Source organism: Ochotona princeps, chromosome 9 (assembly GCF_030435755.1).
Source record: "Ochotona princeps isolate mOchPri1 chromosome 9, mOchPri1.hap1, whole genome shotgun sequence".
In the NCBI taxonomy this organism is placed as follows: domain Eukaryota; kingdom Metazoa; phylum Chordata; class Mammalia; order Lagomorpha; family Ochotonidae; genus Ochotona; species Ochotona princeps.
Genome location: NC_080840.1, coordinates 30,736,391 through 30,753,888, shown reverse-complemented (window position 1 = coordinate 30,753,888; position 17,498 = coordinate 30,736,391). Strand labels below are relative to the sequence as shown.

The 17,498-nt window shown below is 44.5% G+C and overlaps 1 protein-coding gene and 1 pseudogene across 6 annotated transcripts in view; both read right to left on the bottom strand.

Annotated features, from left to right (window-relative positions):
- Positions 1–17,498, bottom strand: part of UBR5 (ubiquitin protein ligase E3 component n-recognin 5) — a 137,387-nt gene that overhangs the window by 58,040 nt on the left and 61,849 nt on the right. For all 6 annotated transcript variants that reach the window (XM_058668563.1, XM_058668566.1, XM_058668565.1 and 3 more), the window contains 4 exons: positions 3,746–3,862; positions 3,551–3,661; positions 2,363–2,517; positions 1,624–1,741 (listed from right to left, as the gene is read on the bottom strand). In XM_058668563.1, the coding sequence (XP_058524546.1) occupies positions 1,624–1,741; positions 2,363–2,517; positions 3,551–3,661; positions 3,746–3,862 (501 nt within the window). The remainder of the gene's footprint in view (positions 1–1,623; positions 1,742–2,362; positions 2,518–3,550; positions 3,662–3,745; positions 3,863–17,498) is intronic.
- On the bottom strand, positions 10,865–12,393 carry LOC105941568 (aminopeptidase B-like; annotated as a pseudogene).

Sequence of the window (17,498 nt, the reverse complement as noted above, 5' to 3'; positions counted from 1 at the left end):
TCCCATCCAGCTCCCTGCTTGTGGCCTGGAAAAGCAGTCGAGGACGGCCTAAAGCCTTGTGGGAGACTCAGAGGAAGCTTTTGGTTCCTGGCTTCAGACTGGCTCAGCTTTGGCCGTCACGACCACTTGGGGAGTGAATCAGTGGAGGGAACTTCTTCCTCTCTGTCTCTCCCTCTCTCTGTATATCTGACTTTCCAATAAAAATAAAATAAATAAATCTTAAAAAAAAAAAAAAAAAAAAGACATACCAAGTACTGCCTCATCTGAAACAGGACCATAACTTCCATGGATCTCCTAATTTCACCAATAACCCAACTTAAAGGCATTTTCCTCATTAACAAATTATTACATTACATTTTTTTTTAAAGATTTATTCATTTTTATTGGAAAGGCAGATATACAGAGAGGAGGAGAGACAGAGAGGAAGATCTTCCATTCGATGTTTCACTCCCCAAGTGAGCTGCAACGGGCAGGTGCTGCGCCGATCCGAAGCCAGGAACCTGGAACCTCTTCCAGGTCTCCCATGCGGGTGCACGGTCCCAAGGCTTTGGGCCATCCTCGACTGCTTTCCAAGGCCACAAGCAGGGAGCTAGATGGGAAGTGGAGCTGCCGAGATTAGAACCGGCGCCCATATGGGATCCCGGCGCGTTCAAGGCGAGGACTTTAGCCGCTAGGCCACGCTGCCGGGCCCTATTACATTACATTTGACTAGTGATATATATGACCATCACAGGGTTTTTACGGCTTATGAGAAACACCAAGTAGATGAGCAATACATTTAAGTGGAACGGAGCTAGCATGTGGCTTAACAGTAGTAGTTCTGTGGATGTCAACTTTCCATATGGAAGCCAGTTCAAGACCTGGCTGCTCTACTTCAACTCCAACTCCATGCTACCAACCTCAGAGAGTAGCTGAAGACAGCCAAGTGTTTTGGTTTCTCTGCCACCCATGTAGCAGATTAGAGAAAGCTCCTGACTCTGCCTGGTCCAGCCCTGGCCATTGTGGCTATTAGGGGAATGAATCAGAGGATTGAAGCACTCTGATTCTCTGTACTATCTAATTCTTATGTAATTTTTTTTAAGTTGCAGTCCTACCCAAGAATCAGTATGCATTACTAATGGGAGTTTAGCGGCGTAGCATAAACAGCTCTAAAGAGTAGGATCCTTTGAAAAGATTTGCCCTTAGTTGCAAATGGAAAAAAAAAAATGCCTCTAGCAATATTCCAAAAACACTGTGCTATAACCTGAAAAAGCTTCAATAAAGCTTTAGCTGAAAAAAACAAATGTTGTATAATAAAGAATAAAAGGTACTTATTAATGCCTTCTTACAAAAAGAAAATCAAATGGGACAGCATCATACCACATAAAGCCACTGTGAGAGTGCCTACATCCCACATGGGCGCCAGGGTCCCAGCTGCTCCACTTTTGATCCAGCTCCTTTGCTAATGCACCTGGGAAAGCAGCAGAAGACGGCCCAAGCGGGCTACTGACTTCCAAGTGCACTAGCAGGAAGCTGGCCAGCAGACCCAGCAGGACTCTGATATGCTTGGATGCAGGCATCACAAACAGGGAGTTAGACCACTGACACAATGCCCAGCCAAGGAAGTGAATTCTAGTCACTAACCTGGGTACCAACAGTGATGTTTGGCATTGAGGAAATACCAGCACTGGATTTAGGCTTTTTATTTTTTGCTCTTGCTTTCTCCAACATTTTCTTCCTTTGACTAAAAGGGACTACACCCCTAAAAAGAAAAAACAAAAATGTCCAGTAAGTACCATTAAATAAATCTGGAATGCTATTTATTTATTTATATTATTTATGCATGTCTAGTATTTTTGTCTAATATGTTTGCCACAGAATATTAACATGTGCACATACCCAAAACAGATTTAATAACTGGACAGTTTTATTCAACCATTAAGACTGCATTTTATAGGAAATGCATCACATGCTTATTCTTCCAAATCATGTTTTAATAGGATTCTCTGCCAGAAACTGACATTTACTCCTTAAAATGAGATACATTCTAAAAATAAAGGCAAAATTAGTCATATAAGAAACCTATTCCATTAATGAAAAGTAAAATATGTTTATATAGAATAAAACACTAAAAATCTTTGGAGTTGTAGGATTCCAGGAATTTTTTTTAAATTCTACTTTTATAAACCCTAGTGTCATCACTATGTACATATTCCTTTTATCAATTTTCCTGTAAGATTTTTTAAAAATTGACTTGGCTCTGAAATGCAACTTCCTTCTCTGTGTAAAGCAGCATGTCAAGACTGGCCTCGTGTGTTGACATTCTACCACCCACCTCCCTGCCCCGAAAAGAACCCCTCCTCCTTGGTGCAAAAACACTCACCACCAGTACAGGCTGTTCTCCAGCTGGGCGCAGGTATACAGAGCACAGCAATGCAAAGACACTATTCGTTCTCCCTGGAGCTCAGAGTAGCTCTGTGCTGTGTGTTCCAGCTTAGAAGCCACAGAACTTAGAGTTTCATCCACCCATGTAGCAACCTAAACATAAAAATATTAAGGGCATTATAGGTAGGTAACTAATTTTTTAAACATTACTATTGTCAAAACTAGGGTAAGACACATACTCAACAGACTAGAATTTTTACATTTCTCTAAGCTAAAGGCTATTATAAAGGAATTCAGAAAACATTCTTAATCAACTACAATATTATCTTCATACAAATAAAACAGAAGGATCAGAAATGAATGTCTAACGCCATGTTTAAAGCATTACACAAAAGATATTTACTCCAACAATTTTGAAATTGATTTCAGAAATTTGTCTTCAAGGTTTGAGGTCACTTTGCCCAAAATGAAATGTCCCTCTCTAAACAGTCTTAGAAATGATCCTCTCATATTCATATTCCGCCACTCAAAGCATCTCTCTACGCACACATCAGCATTCTCTGATCAGAATTCCTCCTTGAGATTAACACCCAGCACCAACTGCTGTGATTTTAAACCTGAAGTGATAACCTCATTCTCTCCATCTTTAAAGCTGCTTAGCATCTCTTCCTTTCTCAGCACTTCAAACATTTATTGTCATTTGAAAGGCAGATTTAGAGAGAAGGAGAAACAGAGATATTTTCTACCCGCTTGTTCACTCCTTAGATGGCCACAAAAGCCAGAGCTTTGTCAGTCTGACACGAGGAGCTTGGATTTGTGCCATCCTCCACTGCTTTCCCAGGCACATTAGCAAGGAGCTGGGTCAGATGTGGAGCAGCCAGGACTCCAACCGGCGCTCATATGGAATGGCAGCACCACTGGAGGAACCTCAAAACAACCAAGCCACAATGCCATCCCCTTTTAGCACCTTTTTAATGGTTTTAACTTTTAGCATTGAATTACAGTGGAAAGATAAACAAACAAAAAATTGTATACTGAATTTGTCTACTAAGACTTGAGATAACTTTGTATTTATGCATCTAGTCAAGAGGAAAGAGAGAAAATGAAAAGATCTAAAAAGGGGCAAGAGGAGAAAGGAAATCAAGAATGAAAGCACGAAATGCTATCAATGCAGAAAGTTTCCTACCTTGTTATTCTCAGTAGCTACAGTTGCTCTTATGCTGTTTGCAGACAGGAGGACTATCTTTTCATTGGTTAACCCCAAAAATGTTGCTCGTGGATGATGTAATGAAGGATTCTTTAAAAGCATAAGAAAAAATGGTTACTAATTTGTAAGCAGATATGTAGAAGCTACTCAATGCAAGACTGACAGGAGAACTACCTGGGCATTTCTGTAAGGCTCAGACTCATTCCACTTCCACTGATAAAGTTCTCCTTTACTGCTGACAGCCAGAAGCTCAGAATATAGAGCTCCAATACAAGTGAATTTTGTCCCATCCTGTAAAGCAAAAATGAACAAATTTTGTAAGTACAAAAACTGCCAATTTCACTGATTTAGACATGCATTTTATTTACTCATTTATTTAAAAAAAGAGATGTGAGGTTTTTTTGAAAGATTGATCTATTTGAAACAAGAAGTGCTAGAGAAAGTGAGGAATATTTAGATTGTCCATCTTCTGGCTCGCTCCCAAATGCACACAACCACCAGGGAGAAGCAGAGCCTAAGTCCAAAGCTGGAGCTACACACAGATTGGCCAGGTTGGTGGATGGACTCAATACTGAGGCCGTCACTGCTGCCTCCAGGGAGTGTTAGCCAAGCCACAATAGGTAAGCTGCAGCCATCCCATGTGGCAGCTTGGTGGCGGGGGACATGTACTTCTGGTTGTTCTGCTTTCAGTCCAGCTTCCTGCTAATATCCAGGCCTCTGCCAGAAAGTGGAAGACCAGGATGGAGTTCCTAACTCCTGGCTTTGGCCTAGCCCAGCCATGGCCATTGTAGCCATTTGGGGAATGAACTAAAAGCTGGAAGATAATTCCTCAAACCTTGCATAACAATGACTTTCTGCATGTAAAATTAAAATAAAAATAAAAAGTAGAATATAAAAGCCCTGAACCCCCTGCATCACAATTCCTGACCCAATGGATACACCTTCATTACTAAATCAATGTAGATGCATTATACAAAGACATAATCCAATTACCCCAACTCTCAAGCACAGCCTACAAGGCACCTATAACGCAGTGTTAGCTCTATAAACACTGTCTCGCCCATTCCCAGGCCACATCTCCCATGACCCCACCAGGACACTGCCCCTGCCGTCCTCTCTTCCAGTTACTAACTCATTCTCAACCTCTCTCCTCACAGAGATCTTCTTTCCCTGACCGCACTACACACAAAACCACCTCTTACACATTCCAACCTTCTACCTTCACAAATTGACATGTTACATTTACATGTCTGCATTTTTTAATGTAACCTTTGCCTTGCTCACCAAAACACAGCTACTACACAAAGTGCGTGCTGACGAATACATTAAATGAGTGAAGTGAGGGCAGGGAATTGAGTAACGCATTTAAAGCAAGTAAAGTCAGAAGTTAAAGTGAGTCAGGACGGCCAAGCGGTTTATGGTGCTGCATTCAGAAGTCAAAACCCAGGCATCCTCTATAGGTTATAGGCTCTATAGGCACTACAGTAGCTGAAACACATGTCCATATTTGTTTTAAGGTGAAAGGCCTTCCACTACTTTCAGAGGTTACTGATACAATTAAGATTGGACAGAAGTTTAAGCCATAGGACTGACTTCCAACATGATCCAAGACAACTTCAAGCAATATGACAATAAATCATAGACACAGTCACATAAAATTCAAAAAGGAATAACTAAAAATTCTGATCGGCATCTTTAACCGGTACAGTCCCAAACAAAGCTTGCTTCAGAAAGTAACACTGAAGAGTCAAGAATTCATATTTAGTTTGAGAACTAAAGAGCTAAACACGGATTGTAGATAAGACCAGAACTGAAGGAGGCTTTAGAATCAAGCCAAGGGCTAGGAGAAACCAGTTTCAGGAGCTAGGTAGAGAAGCCATACTGTGTCACACCAACTCTGGCTCCCACATCCCCTTCAAGACTTTGGGAACAGCCCCAACCCTAAAATTAATTCCAGAGAACAGCAAGCTAAAACAACTAGGCTTCCCGAGTCAGAGTCCAAACTTGGTTTCAAAAATTTTTTTTTAATTATTTATTATTTAACTTCATTAATTACATTGTATTATGTGACACAGTTACATAGATACTTGGGTTCTCCCCACCCCTCCCCAAACCCTCCCACCATGGTGGATTCCTCCACCTTGTTGCATAACCACAGCTCAAGTTCAGTTGAGATTCCCCCATTGCAAGCGTATACCAAACATAGAGTCCAGCATCTTATTGTCCAGTCAAGTTCATTTCCTTATTCAGACAAAAAGAAAATCTCACAAGTTCTCAGAATAAAACCAGGAAGCACACTGAGACAGCTTTAAGGCATGGAGGATACATAAAACAGAACCTCCTCTCCACCTGCAGCTGCTTTCTCTGTAGCTAGAACATGGTATATACAGAGTCCGGTTCAAAATATTTGGTATCATCAACATGGACCCTAAATTTCTCTCAGTCTTCCTAGGTGTCTAGCTGTCCCCTGAGACTGCAAGAAAAAACCTTCTGGAAATGGTAAACAAAACTTCAGGAGGCAATCACAACAGAAGAGAAACCATGTAGCCCTATTAACCCATTGTGGCTTCAATTCATCAGACACTGAGTTAGTAAAAATGACACCATGGGTCTGGCAAGACAGCTCACTGGCTAAACTGTCACCTCAGGTTCATATCAGGATTGCTCCACTTCCCATCCAGCTTCCTGCTGGTGGCCTGGGAAAGCAGCAGAGGACAACCCAAAAAGCCCCGAATCCCTGCATCTTTGTGGGAGACTCAGACGAACCTCCTGGCTCCTGGCTTTGGATCGGCTCAGCTCTGGTTGCTGTGGCCATCTGGGGAGTGAACCAGCAGACAGAAGATCTTTTCAATAAAAAAATAAATAAATCTTTAAAGAACAAAAGATAAATAACTGTAACATCCCTGTACTCTGCATTAATGGATAAAGTAACAACAGAAACAAAAAAATTTCAAAACACTTGTCTGCAAAAGCACTTCGCCTATTTGTAGAATATGCCTCTCTGACATGGGCATTCAGAAACCTGTGTGTGCCCAAGATCATGTTCATTTTCTTTAAAGGAAGTAGCACTATTCATCAAAATAAAATACTAACAAAACAAAATACACATATTAAAATTTCCATTTTAATTAGTTTTCAACTGCACAATGAGTGGCAAAAGTATATTCACACTACTGTGTAGCCATCCTCACTATCCAATGGAATCTTTTTCAACTTGCAAAAGTTAAACCATTTTCATTAAACAGCAACTTTCCACCATTCTATTTCCTCTCCAATGTAGCAAGTCTAGCTGTTACAACCATCCAGGACATGAACCAGGGATGGAAGCTTTCTCTCTTTCTCGCCATCTCTCTCTCTCTCAACTGATTTCAAAATAAACAAACATGGCTTTTTAAAAATAAACTGTATCCAACACTTCTAAGTATGTGCTTTCACATGGGCTATGCAATTTCTCCAAACCCCTGTTTTTATAAAACATTTATTCTATTTGAAATACAGTTCAACAAAGAGATACATACACCCAGAGAGAGAAAGAGAGAGAAAGAGAGAGAGAGTACACATCCCAGATGTTCACAACAGCTAGAAGTGGGCTAGGCCAAAGCCTAGAACACCACTGGGTCCCTCACATGAGTGCAGGAGGCCAAGTACTGGGGTCATCTTCTACTGTTTTCCAAGGAACACTGGCAGAGAAGTGGATCAAAACTGGATGCAAGTTCGGACCACCTGGTTGTAAATGGTATAATTTCATTCTTCTCAATAGCTGAATAACAGTCCATGGAGTAGATGTACCACAGTTTCTTTAACCACTCTTCTTTGAACACACATCTGGATTGTTCACACATCTTTGCTACTGTCGATTGTGCTGCTGCAAATAAAGTATTACAGATACTCTTCTCATACGCAGATTTCACTTCTATTGGATATATTCCTAGGAGCAGGATAGCTGTGTCATATGGCAGGTTTATTTGCAATTCTCCAAACACTCTCCATACTGATTTCCACAGTGGTTGTACTAGCTTACACTCCCACCAGCAGTGAAGGAGGATGCCTTTCTCCCCACCCACATCCACATCCACGCCAGCAGCTGTTGTTAGCCGAGTTCTGATCAAAGGCCAGTCTCACTGGAGTTAGGTGGTACCTCAACATGGTTTTCATTTGTATCTCTCTGATGGCTAGGGAGCCTGAGCATCTTTTCATATGTCTGTTAGACATGTGAATCTTTCTTTTGAAAAATGTCTGTTCATTTTCTTTGCCCATTTTGTTATAGGGTTTTTCCATACTGTTTTTTGGTTGGTTGGTTGGTTTTTTGGCTGTATGCCTTGTGTTTTGATGCTTTTTATTTCAGTTTTCCTTTTCTCTTGTCGAATTAATCACTGACTCATGGATTACATGGTGGCATCATTTTTCCTGAGACTTTTGTGTTTCCTTTCTGTCACTCATGTGTTGGTTACTCAGTGCCATAATTTGTTGTTGATGTTGTTGTGGCTGTTCTAACTCATACCAGTTGTTGACCTGTTTTCATGACTTCTCAATTATGGAAATGTATACTGATGGAGTACTGGGGTCTATCATATACAGATGTGGAGGAATAAGGGAACAGGCATCCCAGCTTTCAGACAAAAGATAGATTCCCAATGAAACTGATGGACATGTGTAGACAATGGGATGCTGGACTGCCTGACACTGTCTGTATCAACAATATCGGGGTACACTTAGATAAGAGACTAACAGAATTATGATTCCTTATGAAGGACTACACTATTGTAGTAAAATGGGGAAAATCTGTCAGGGGTGGGGGTTTGGGGGGGAATCCCAGCCTATACAATTCAGAATTCAAAATAAAAATATATTTAAAAAAAATTTGGACTCAAACTGGCACTCATAAAGGACCACATAGGATGCTGGCAACCACTGTATGCATGTGATGCTGTATGTGCTACAACGGAGGTCACCCAATCAATTCTTAACCTACAAAATGGTTATTATAAAAAAAATACATTCTCAATTGCTGTAGAACTAAAAACCCAAATGAAGGAACACACAGAAAAACACACAGCATAGAGCCCTGTACACTGAAGAAGACTGTTTACAGATTTCCTCTCCTACTCACCCAGAAAATGACACTTTGGCTCTTGCTTCAGGATTAGTCTTACGTCTCAATTTACTTATGAAGAAAGCACCATTCACAGAGAAAGAAAGGACAGCCCACTGCTCATTTTTAGATCTCTGCTCCCAAAACACAAACAATGTACCTTTGTTCACAATCCAACAGAGACAACACACACCCACTGCATGCAGCCCATCACCTACTCCCCAACAACCATACAAACCAACCTAGTACTCTCTTCTGCAGTCTTATTCAAGATACTGTGAGTTTTCCCTACATACACTTCAGCTTCCCCCCCCCCCTTCCAACAACACTCCCAACTGCTAAGCCAATGTGTATATTCAACCAGTATATCTCTTCTATAAGCCCACTGGTCTCGGCTCATCATCTCCTCAGAAACCTAGCCACTCCCTGGTTCATGGATCACCAGCGCCACAGGTTTTCCTCTAACCTGCATGATTTCTGCAAGCTGTTCATACCACATCATTTCCTGTCACAGATTCTCTGCTCCTTGGTTCACATCAAGTCACACCCTCTGTGTCAGTAAAGTGCTTCAACACATAACTCTGTTGGCCTATCTGGAAGTCTGAAAACACCCTCTCCAACATGAAGTCCCCAGTCCCTGCAAATGCGCCCTCCTCTGCACTCCTCCACTGTCAGGCCTGTACTAGGAGGTGTGGGAATGTTGGAAATTCTCTCAACGCCTCATCTCACAAACCCACCAACTTAGACACCAGGGCTGCATCTGCTTGAGTCCTTGGAGTGCCTTCTCTTCCTCTACAGCAACTAGCCCTGTTTTTGCTGAAATTCTTACAATTCCTTTCTTTAAAAACAAAATTACTTATTTCTATTATAATCACAGATTTACACAGAGAAGCAGATACAGAGAAAAGATCTTCCAGCCACTGGTTCACTCCAAGTGGCCACAAGAGTCAGAGCTAAGCCAATCCGAAGCCCTGTACCAGGAGCCTTTTTCGGGTCTCCCACGTGGGTGCAGGGTCCAAGGCTTTGGGCCATCCTCTGCTGCTTTTCCAGGCCACAAGCAGAGAACTGGATGGGAAGTAGAGCACTGAGACACAAACTCATAGAGGAAGCTGGCATCACAAGAGGCAGGATTAGCTTGTCCAGCCAGGCACCAGTCCCAACAATTCCTTTTTTTCCTCAAGAGTACCATTTTCACAAATGATTACATGTTTCCTATTCCCATGGTTCACTCAGAATGCCAAGTGTTCATTCACTCAATTCAAACCAAAACCAAACCAAACTTCAGGAAATTCATCATGCCACTTCTCTATTTTGACTCTACTTTGACATCTCTGTTACTGCAAAATATCATCTTCACTTCCTCACAAGTTGTGTTTGGTAGTCTTGCCCCATTCCTACTTCTTCTCCTACCACAAAGCAGAACTTTTAAACATTAGGCAAACACCCGGTGAACTTTCACAGCTACCTTTATGCCTGGCATGCTTGCACACACTTGGTCAACACATACTTCAACTTTAACGTGTGGCTTAAAGGCAGTGAAGCCTTTGCCAGCACTGTTGGGTGGCATCAGCTGTTTCCAACTGTGATACTCCCAAGGAATTCACACACACCTTCTGTCTAACACCAATCCTAACAGGAAGACTTTAACCAAATGTTTAAATCGCCCCCTCCCTCTTGGTGTGCTCACTTGTACATCACATCGGCACAAACCAGGACCACCCCAAAAGATGACAGAACAAGCCAAGGAACCCTGAACTCCAATCCAAGGTCCTCACCAGAGTGCACGCCTGGAGGCAAACCAGCCCAACAGCAGGATGATGGTGCCCAAGGCCACCTCAGAGCTGATTTGACTGCACCCTTCAGAGATTGGTGCCTCAGGGCACATTCCAGGTGAGCCACTGAACCCACCAGTCCCTGCAAACACATTGTAGCTCTTGGTCCCTTGCTTCTAAGAGACTTAAGGACCAACAGCAAGGACAAAGGCAGCAGCTTCTCTCCCTGACCCTTTCGCCTACATGTCTGTGTTTCTCACCTCCTGAGTAAACTTTAACACTTTTAAATAAGAGATGGACAGCACACAACCAGCCACAAGAAGATAATAGAAACATTAACTCTTACTTCTTATCTGGCTCAAATTGGTCCTTAAAGGAAGCTATCACAGCATGAAACAAACTACACACAAAAGACAGTATTTTAGTCATTTACTTCATTATGTCATAGAAACACAGCAGGGCCAGCTCCTCAGCAGGCTTCAGGAGAGATTCCCCTGGACAGAGGTCTGGGAGGGAGGGGGACCAGCCAGGCGTGTTCAGCCAGCGATCAAACTCAAATCCTGGCATGCAGTCCACTCTCTTCTCCTTCAGCTCAGGGAAATACTCCAAGTAGAACTCCAGGAAGTCATCAGCTAAGATGCTTTGGAACTTGAACTCATCCACGTAGGCCTTGAGAAACTGGTCAAACCGATCCTGATCACCCACCAGGTAGGCCAGATATGAGACAAAGCAGAAACCTTTTTCATAGGGCGTCTCGTTGTAGGTATCATCTGGGTCCACACCTGGCTCAATCTTCACTCGGAGCCTATTCAGTGGGCTCTCTTCTCCCGTGAGGTCCATATGCTGCCGCAGCAGAGCTCAACCTGTGACAGCTTCCAAGCAGGAGTCATCAGCCCCGTACAAGTGGTGGAAATCCTCTGGGCATACATGGTGAAGCCTTCGTTGAGCCAGAACTCACTCCAGTTGGCACTGGTGACCAGGTTCCTAAATCAGCTGAGATCTCGTGGATGATAACATGGGCCAGGGAGCCGTCCCCTGCCAGTTGGCAGGGGGTGACGAAGGTCAGACACAGGTTCTCCATCCCTTCGAATGGAAAGGATGATGGCATGAAGAGCAAGTCGTACCTTCCCCACAAGTAGGGTCCAAAGAGCTTCTCTCCCGTTGCCAAAAAGTCTTCTACTATGCCATCATATTCCTTCTTGGCAGCTTCTAGGAGGCAGGGCTCGGCCCATACCCGGCTCCTGGGTCCAACTTCAGTCGAATCCAGATCTCCAATGGCCAAGGCAATCAGGTAGGAGGGGATGAGGTGGTTCATCTGGAAGAAGAACTCGCTTGGGGCCTCTCTTCTCCCAGGTGTCAGCAATCATCACAGCTGTGAAGCCATCCAGGACCTCCACGAGAGCTGAATATTTGTACTTGACTGCAGGTATGTCAAAACACGGGAAGAAGGACCAGTTGAGCACAGCCTGGCCCTAGGTGTAGACAAATGGCTTCTTCTTTCCCACTGTCTGTTGGGGAGTCAGCCAGCACACCCCGGGCCCTTCCCCAACGCAGAAGGCGAGCCACAGTTGCTCACCTTCCGGCAGCACTGCAGGAAGACAACACATAAGGCCTGGCCATAGTGCGAGAAGGGCTGAGTGTGGAAGGACACAGGCTCAGCAGGCGGCTCCTCCTCCAAACCTGGCCACTCCCGCTGCAGCACCGCCACCATCACCTTGAGGCATGGGTGCAAGTGGAGCGCAGCTCCGATGCGCACTCGGGCAGCAGGCAGCACAGCTGGTAGGTGGCCGTGCCGCTGAGCACACAGTTCCAGGGGCCCGGGACCCGGGGGGCCCGAACTCAGAGCGCAGGTCCAGGTGCAGGTGCAGAATCTCGAAGGCTCAGAAACTAGAGGCCGAGATCACGTCCACGGCCTGCACCGAGTGCAGCAGCCACCGTGCCACACGGCCTCCCGCCATGGCTCACTGTGCTGTTTCCGGGTAAGCTGTCACATTTTTAACTGAAGGTACTTACAGCAATGTTCATCAGACATATTGACCCATAGTGTTATTTTTTTAATGTTCCTTTCAATGCCTTGCATATGAAGGCAACACTGGCCTTGCAGAATTTATTGGGTTTAAGATTCTTGCTGGCAGCATACATAAGTACATATACAGCTGCAATTTACATCTAAGGTTTGGAAATATAAAACCAAATTTCTAGTCTTAGAAAAATAAACCGGAAATAGAATTGTGTTAGATAAAACCACCTAATGGGGTCCGGCGGCGTGGCCTAGCAGCTAAAGTCCTCGGCTTGAACGCCCTGGGATCCCACATGGGCGCTGGTTCTAATCCCAGCAGCTCCACTTCCCATCCAGCTCCCTGCTTGTGGCCTGGGAAAGCAGTCAAGGACGGCCCAAGGATTTGGGACCCTGCACCCGCATGGAAGACCCGGAAGAGATTCCAGGTTCCTGGCTTTGGATTGGCGCGCACCGGCCATTGCAGTCACTTGGGGAGTGAATCATCGGACAGAAGATCTTCCTCTCTGTCTCTCCCCATCTCTGTATATCTGACTTTGCAATAAAAAAATACATAAATCTTTTTAAAAAAAAAAACCCACCTAATGGTAGGATAATCTCTTCTTAGTAGTGTAGCTGCATTATCAAAGTTATTTATAGAAATATAAAATCCAATAAGCAGTCAAGTAAGCCAGAGAAATAAAGAAGCTGATGTTTTCAGGTGAAATTTTTCAGAAACCAGAATAAACTTGGCTAGTTCAAATATGCTCATCCTAGATGTAGACTTCAGACTCACTTTGCCATACAGACACTGCCTGGGCATCTCCTGCCATCCTAAACTAGTTCTGTGAGCAGACATTGTATTATCTCACACTCCAGCCCAGTCAGAACACAGCGACAGTCGGACGTTCTCCAGTTTGCGCCCTACTCACTACTTACAGAGAACCTGGCACACAAAATACAACTGCTACTACATCAGCCTACTCAATACCCAAATTCTCAGATCCATGGGTCACATGCAGGAACTGTCTGTTCCCTCTTCCCAGGGCAAGACTGTGCTATATTTGCTCAGTACCTTGAAGCACCTGTTGATACTTCAAGAAATTCATTGGGGAAAAATGGAATTAAAGTTTATTTTATGTTAGTATCAACAAGTCTTGAAATGCATGCATAGCTTTTAAAAACATTTTTTCTGTTAATTTTTTTTTTTTTTAAAGATTTATTCAGTTTATTACCAAGCCAGATATACAGAGAGGAGGAGAGACAGAGAGGAAGATCTTCCGTCTGATGGTTCACTCCCCAAGTGGCTGCAACGTCCAGTGCTGTGCTGATCCGATGCCGGGAACCAGGAACCTCCTCCGGGTCTCCCACACGGGTGCAGGGTCCCGAAGCTTTGGGCCGTCCTTGACTGCTTTCCCAGGCCACAAGCAGGGAGCTGGACGGGAAGTGGAGCTGCCGGGATTAGAACCGGTGCCCATATGGGATCCCGGGGCGTTCAAGGTGAGGACTTTAGCCGCTAGGCCACGCCGCCGGGCCCATTTTTCTGTTAATTTTTAAAAGTTCGTTTTCCTCATAATGCTGCCCCAACATCCATTCTCCTCCCCCACTTCCCTCCACCTGAATGAATCACTACCCCTTTCTCCTCTTCCCATTCTCCCCAAACCACCAGCCCTGGCACACTCAAACATACATCCAAACGATACAAACATCACCCTCTGGACCTCTAAATATTTACCTTATTAAAATCCACTTATCATGAACTTTTTGCAATACCTTTGTATATTAATTCATTTAATTGTCTTCCAAAGAACTAAAGCCATTATTAACCTTGCCTTACAGAAGACCAAACCAAGGCTCAAAGAAGTTAAAACTTGACTAAGGGTATGAAGTCCAACAGTCATACTCCATAGCCCACATTCCTCAGTCATTCTATCCAGCTACCTGCGAGCCCCCAAAGATGCCTGAGCTTAATTCTACCATGGCACTTGTCCAAAACAATTAATACTGTCTTGTCTTTTTTTTTTTTTAAGATGTATTTATTCTTATTGGAAAGACAGATGTACAGAGACAAGGAGAAACAGAGAGGAAGATCTTCTGTCCGATGGTTCACTCCCCAAAGGGACCACAACGGCTGGTGCTGCGACAATCAAAAGCCAGGAGCCAGGAGTTTCCTTCCGGGTCTCCCACACAGGTGCAGGGTCCCAATGCTCTGGGCCGTCCTCAACTGCTTTCCCAGGCCACAAACAAGGAGCTGGATGGGAAGTGGAGCTGCCGGGATTAGAGCCGGTGCCCACTTGGGATCCCGGCGCATTGAAGGTGAGGACTTTTGCTGCTATGCTATCACACCAGGCCCTGTCTTGTCTTAAAACTCAGACCCTAACATACAGCAAAATGACTAGCAGTTACACAATTTTTTTTTACAAGATTTGCTTTTAATGGATTTTTGATAGTCAAGTGCAAATGTGAGTAAGGCTCACATAGGAGAGCTAACTTCTTTTTACAGCTCTATTTGAAGGAAGACCAGACTCAAAATGCAACATACCCTGAATCAACTGGCTTTGGTTCTTTCTCTGGATTTTTCCTGCAAGTTCCAATACCCTCATGAAGTACAGCGGAGTGTGCTAACCTTCCCTGCTTGCCCACAGCCACAGCGCTGAGATGCCTGGCAACAGGGCCAAGCTTTCCTGGTAGTGGCACAGGAGTATTTATGTGTTGCAGTGCAGTTTCGCTCAGAGAAGCTGGCTGTCATTTGGACTGGCAGCGTCTCGCCCCTCTGCCGCTCCCAGCAAGGGTCAGGGATCGCAGTCCTTTTTCTGTAAGGCCAAGTGCCTTGCCCTATTTGTAGACACCCCACCCTTCCCTGGCCGTGCCGCCTGCAGGGCTTGCGCTGTTCACACCCAGTGCTTCCGAGGAGCTGACTGGATGTGGATCTCACAGGTAGGGACACGTGGCAGGTATCTGACCACTGGACAGGGCCACACTGCAGCGCCACAGGGAAGCTGTAAGCTGAAGGTGTCCTCTCTCCTGCACGCTCTTCTTTCTGTGTGGGGAGGTATACAGCGCAGAGTGGATTTGCCAATCTGACTGCATCCCTGAGCAGCTCTAGGTTAAAAAAGAACTTCCTTAGGAGCCCACAGAAAACTAAATACTATATCTAAACTCTATGTCAGTGTTGCAGTGATAAACACATTTCTGTACAGAAACATTAAAGCTACATAGAAGCTGTTTATATCCTCTGCCGCTCAGGGAACATGCAATTCTGGAAGCTTCCCAGGTACTTAAGCAGGACATAAATAACTGCAAGTTTCACTTCACCTAGAGAACAGCTCTCCCTAGAGAGAGAAGTAGCTAAGGAACCTAATAAATAATGCTCTCTTCCACATTTTTTACAACCAGAATGATTGTCTTATTTAAAATACATTATAGTAAGCCTCTGCAAGCAGCACCAGCACCCATATGAACACCGCTTCAGATGACCCAGGTCCTTGAATTTCTGCACCCCTGGGAAGATCCAGAAAATTTCTAGCTCCCGGTTTCCAGCTGTTGCAGCCATTTGAGGAGTAAACCACTACATGGCTCTCCTTCCCTCTGTAACTCTGCCTTTCAGATAAGCATACACAAATCAATCTTTCTCTACACACACACACACAGTTTTCTTCTCCCATATTGGGCTACAAATCCTTGCCTCCTATTAAAAGAATGAAGAAAACACTTAATTTAACAAAAAATATTAATCTTTCTAGAAAATTCCAGAAAGTCAGTAATGACAGCCACTTTAAAGCTTAAGAATGTTGTCAGGTGAGGTATACAGGCCCTGTCACTCCCATTTGGTCTACTTGCAACCATTTCTACCAGAACTAAACCACAGGGGCAGGCACACTGAAATGCTGGCTACAAACGAGGGGCTCGGGACTGAGGCTCATGGCAGAGATGCTAATGGGGCGAGCCTTGACATTGCCAACTGGAGACAAATGAGACACCGACATGGAGGTGTCCTACCAGGAGCTCTGGAGAGAGCTCCCCTCGAAGGTCCTGGAGGGAAGAACTGCCCGTCTCTGGGGGGCCTCTGTGCTCCATGCTTGTCACTGATACAAACATTTAGGGAATAAAGACAAAATAGCAGCACATGTCTGCCTGCCTGAAGCAAGCATAATCAGACTAAAATATTCCCAGGCCAGGACTCCCCTGATAATGCCAGAGCTCAGAAGAACTTGCACAGTCTCTTTCTCCATGAAATATCAGGACAGGAAGACACTGTGGTCCCTCCACATCCCTCCAACCAATGCAGAGAGTGAGGGCCAGGCAGTAAGCAAGCAGCAAAGCCTGACTGCCTCCAAGTTGCTCCAAGAAAACAAAAGAAACCCAGCAAACCACCAAGCTGCCATAACACAGACCACATGGGGCAGGCGCAGTTCCAGTCCTGGCTGTTCCACATCTGATACAGCTCCCACTAAGGCACCTGAGGAGGTGCAGAAGGTGGCCCAAGTGTTTGGGGCCCTGCTTCTCATATGGAACATCCAGAAGGCGCCCCAGACTACATGACTGATCTGTCTGCGTGGAACTTTCAAACTCTTCTAATTTCCAATGATTAAATAACAAAAGGAATAGGGCCTGGCGGCATGGCCTAGCGGCTAAAGTCCTCGCCTTGAACGCCCCGGGATCCCATATGGACGCCGGTTCTAATCCCGGCAGCTCCACTTTCCATCCAGCTCCCTGCTTGTGGCCTGGGAAAGCAGTCGAGGACGGCCCAAAGCTTTGGGACCCTGCACCCGCGTGGGAGACCTGGAAGAGGTTCCTGGTTCCCGGCATCAGATCAGCACGCACTGGCCTGTTGCGGCTCACTTGGGGAGTGAATCATCGGATGGAAGATCTTCCTCTCTGTCTCTCCTCCTTTCTGTATATGCGGCTTTCCAATAATAATAAATCTTAAAAAAAAAAAAAAAAAGTTAAGGAATAATTCTGAGAAGTATTTTTATTGAAAGACTGCATGAAATATTTCCGGTTCAAATTATAAAGGCTTCAAAGTTCCACCACCAAAAAAGTTTCTCTGGGGCCTAGTGCGATAAC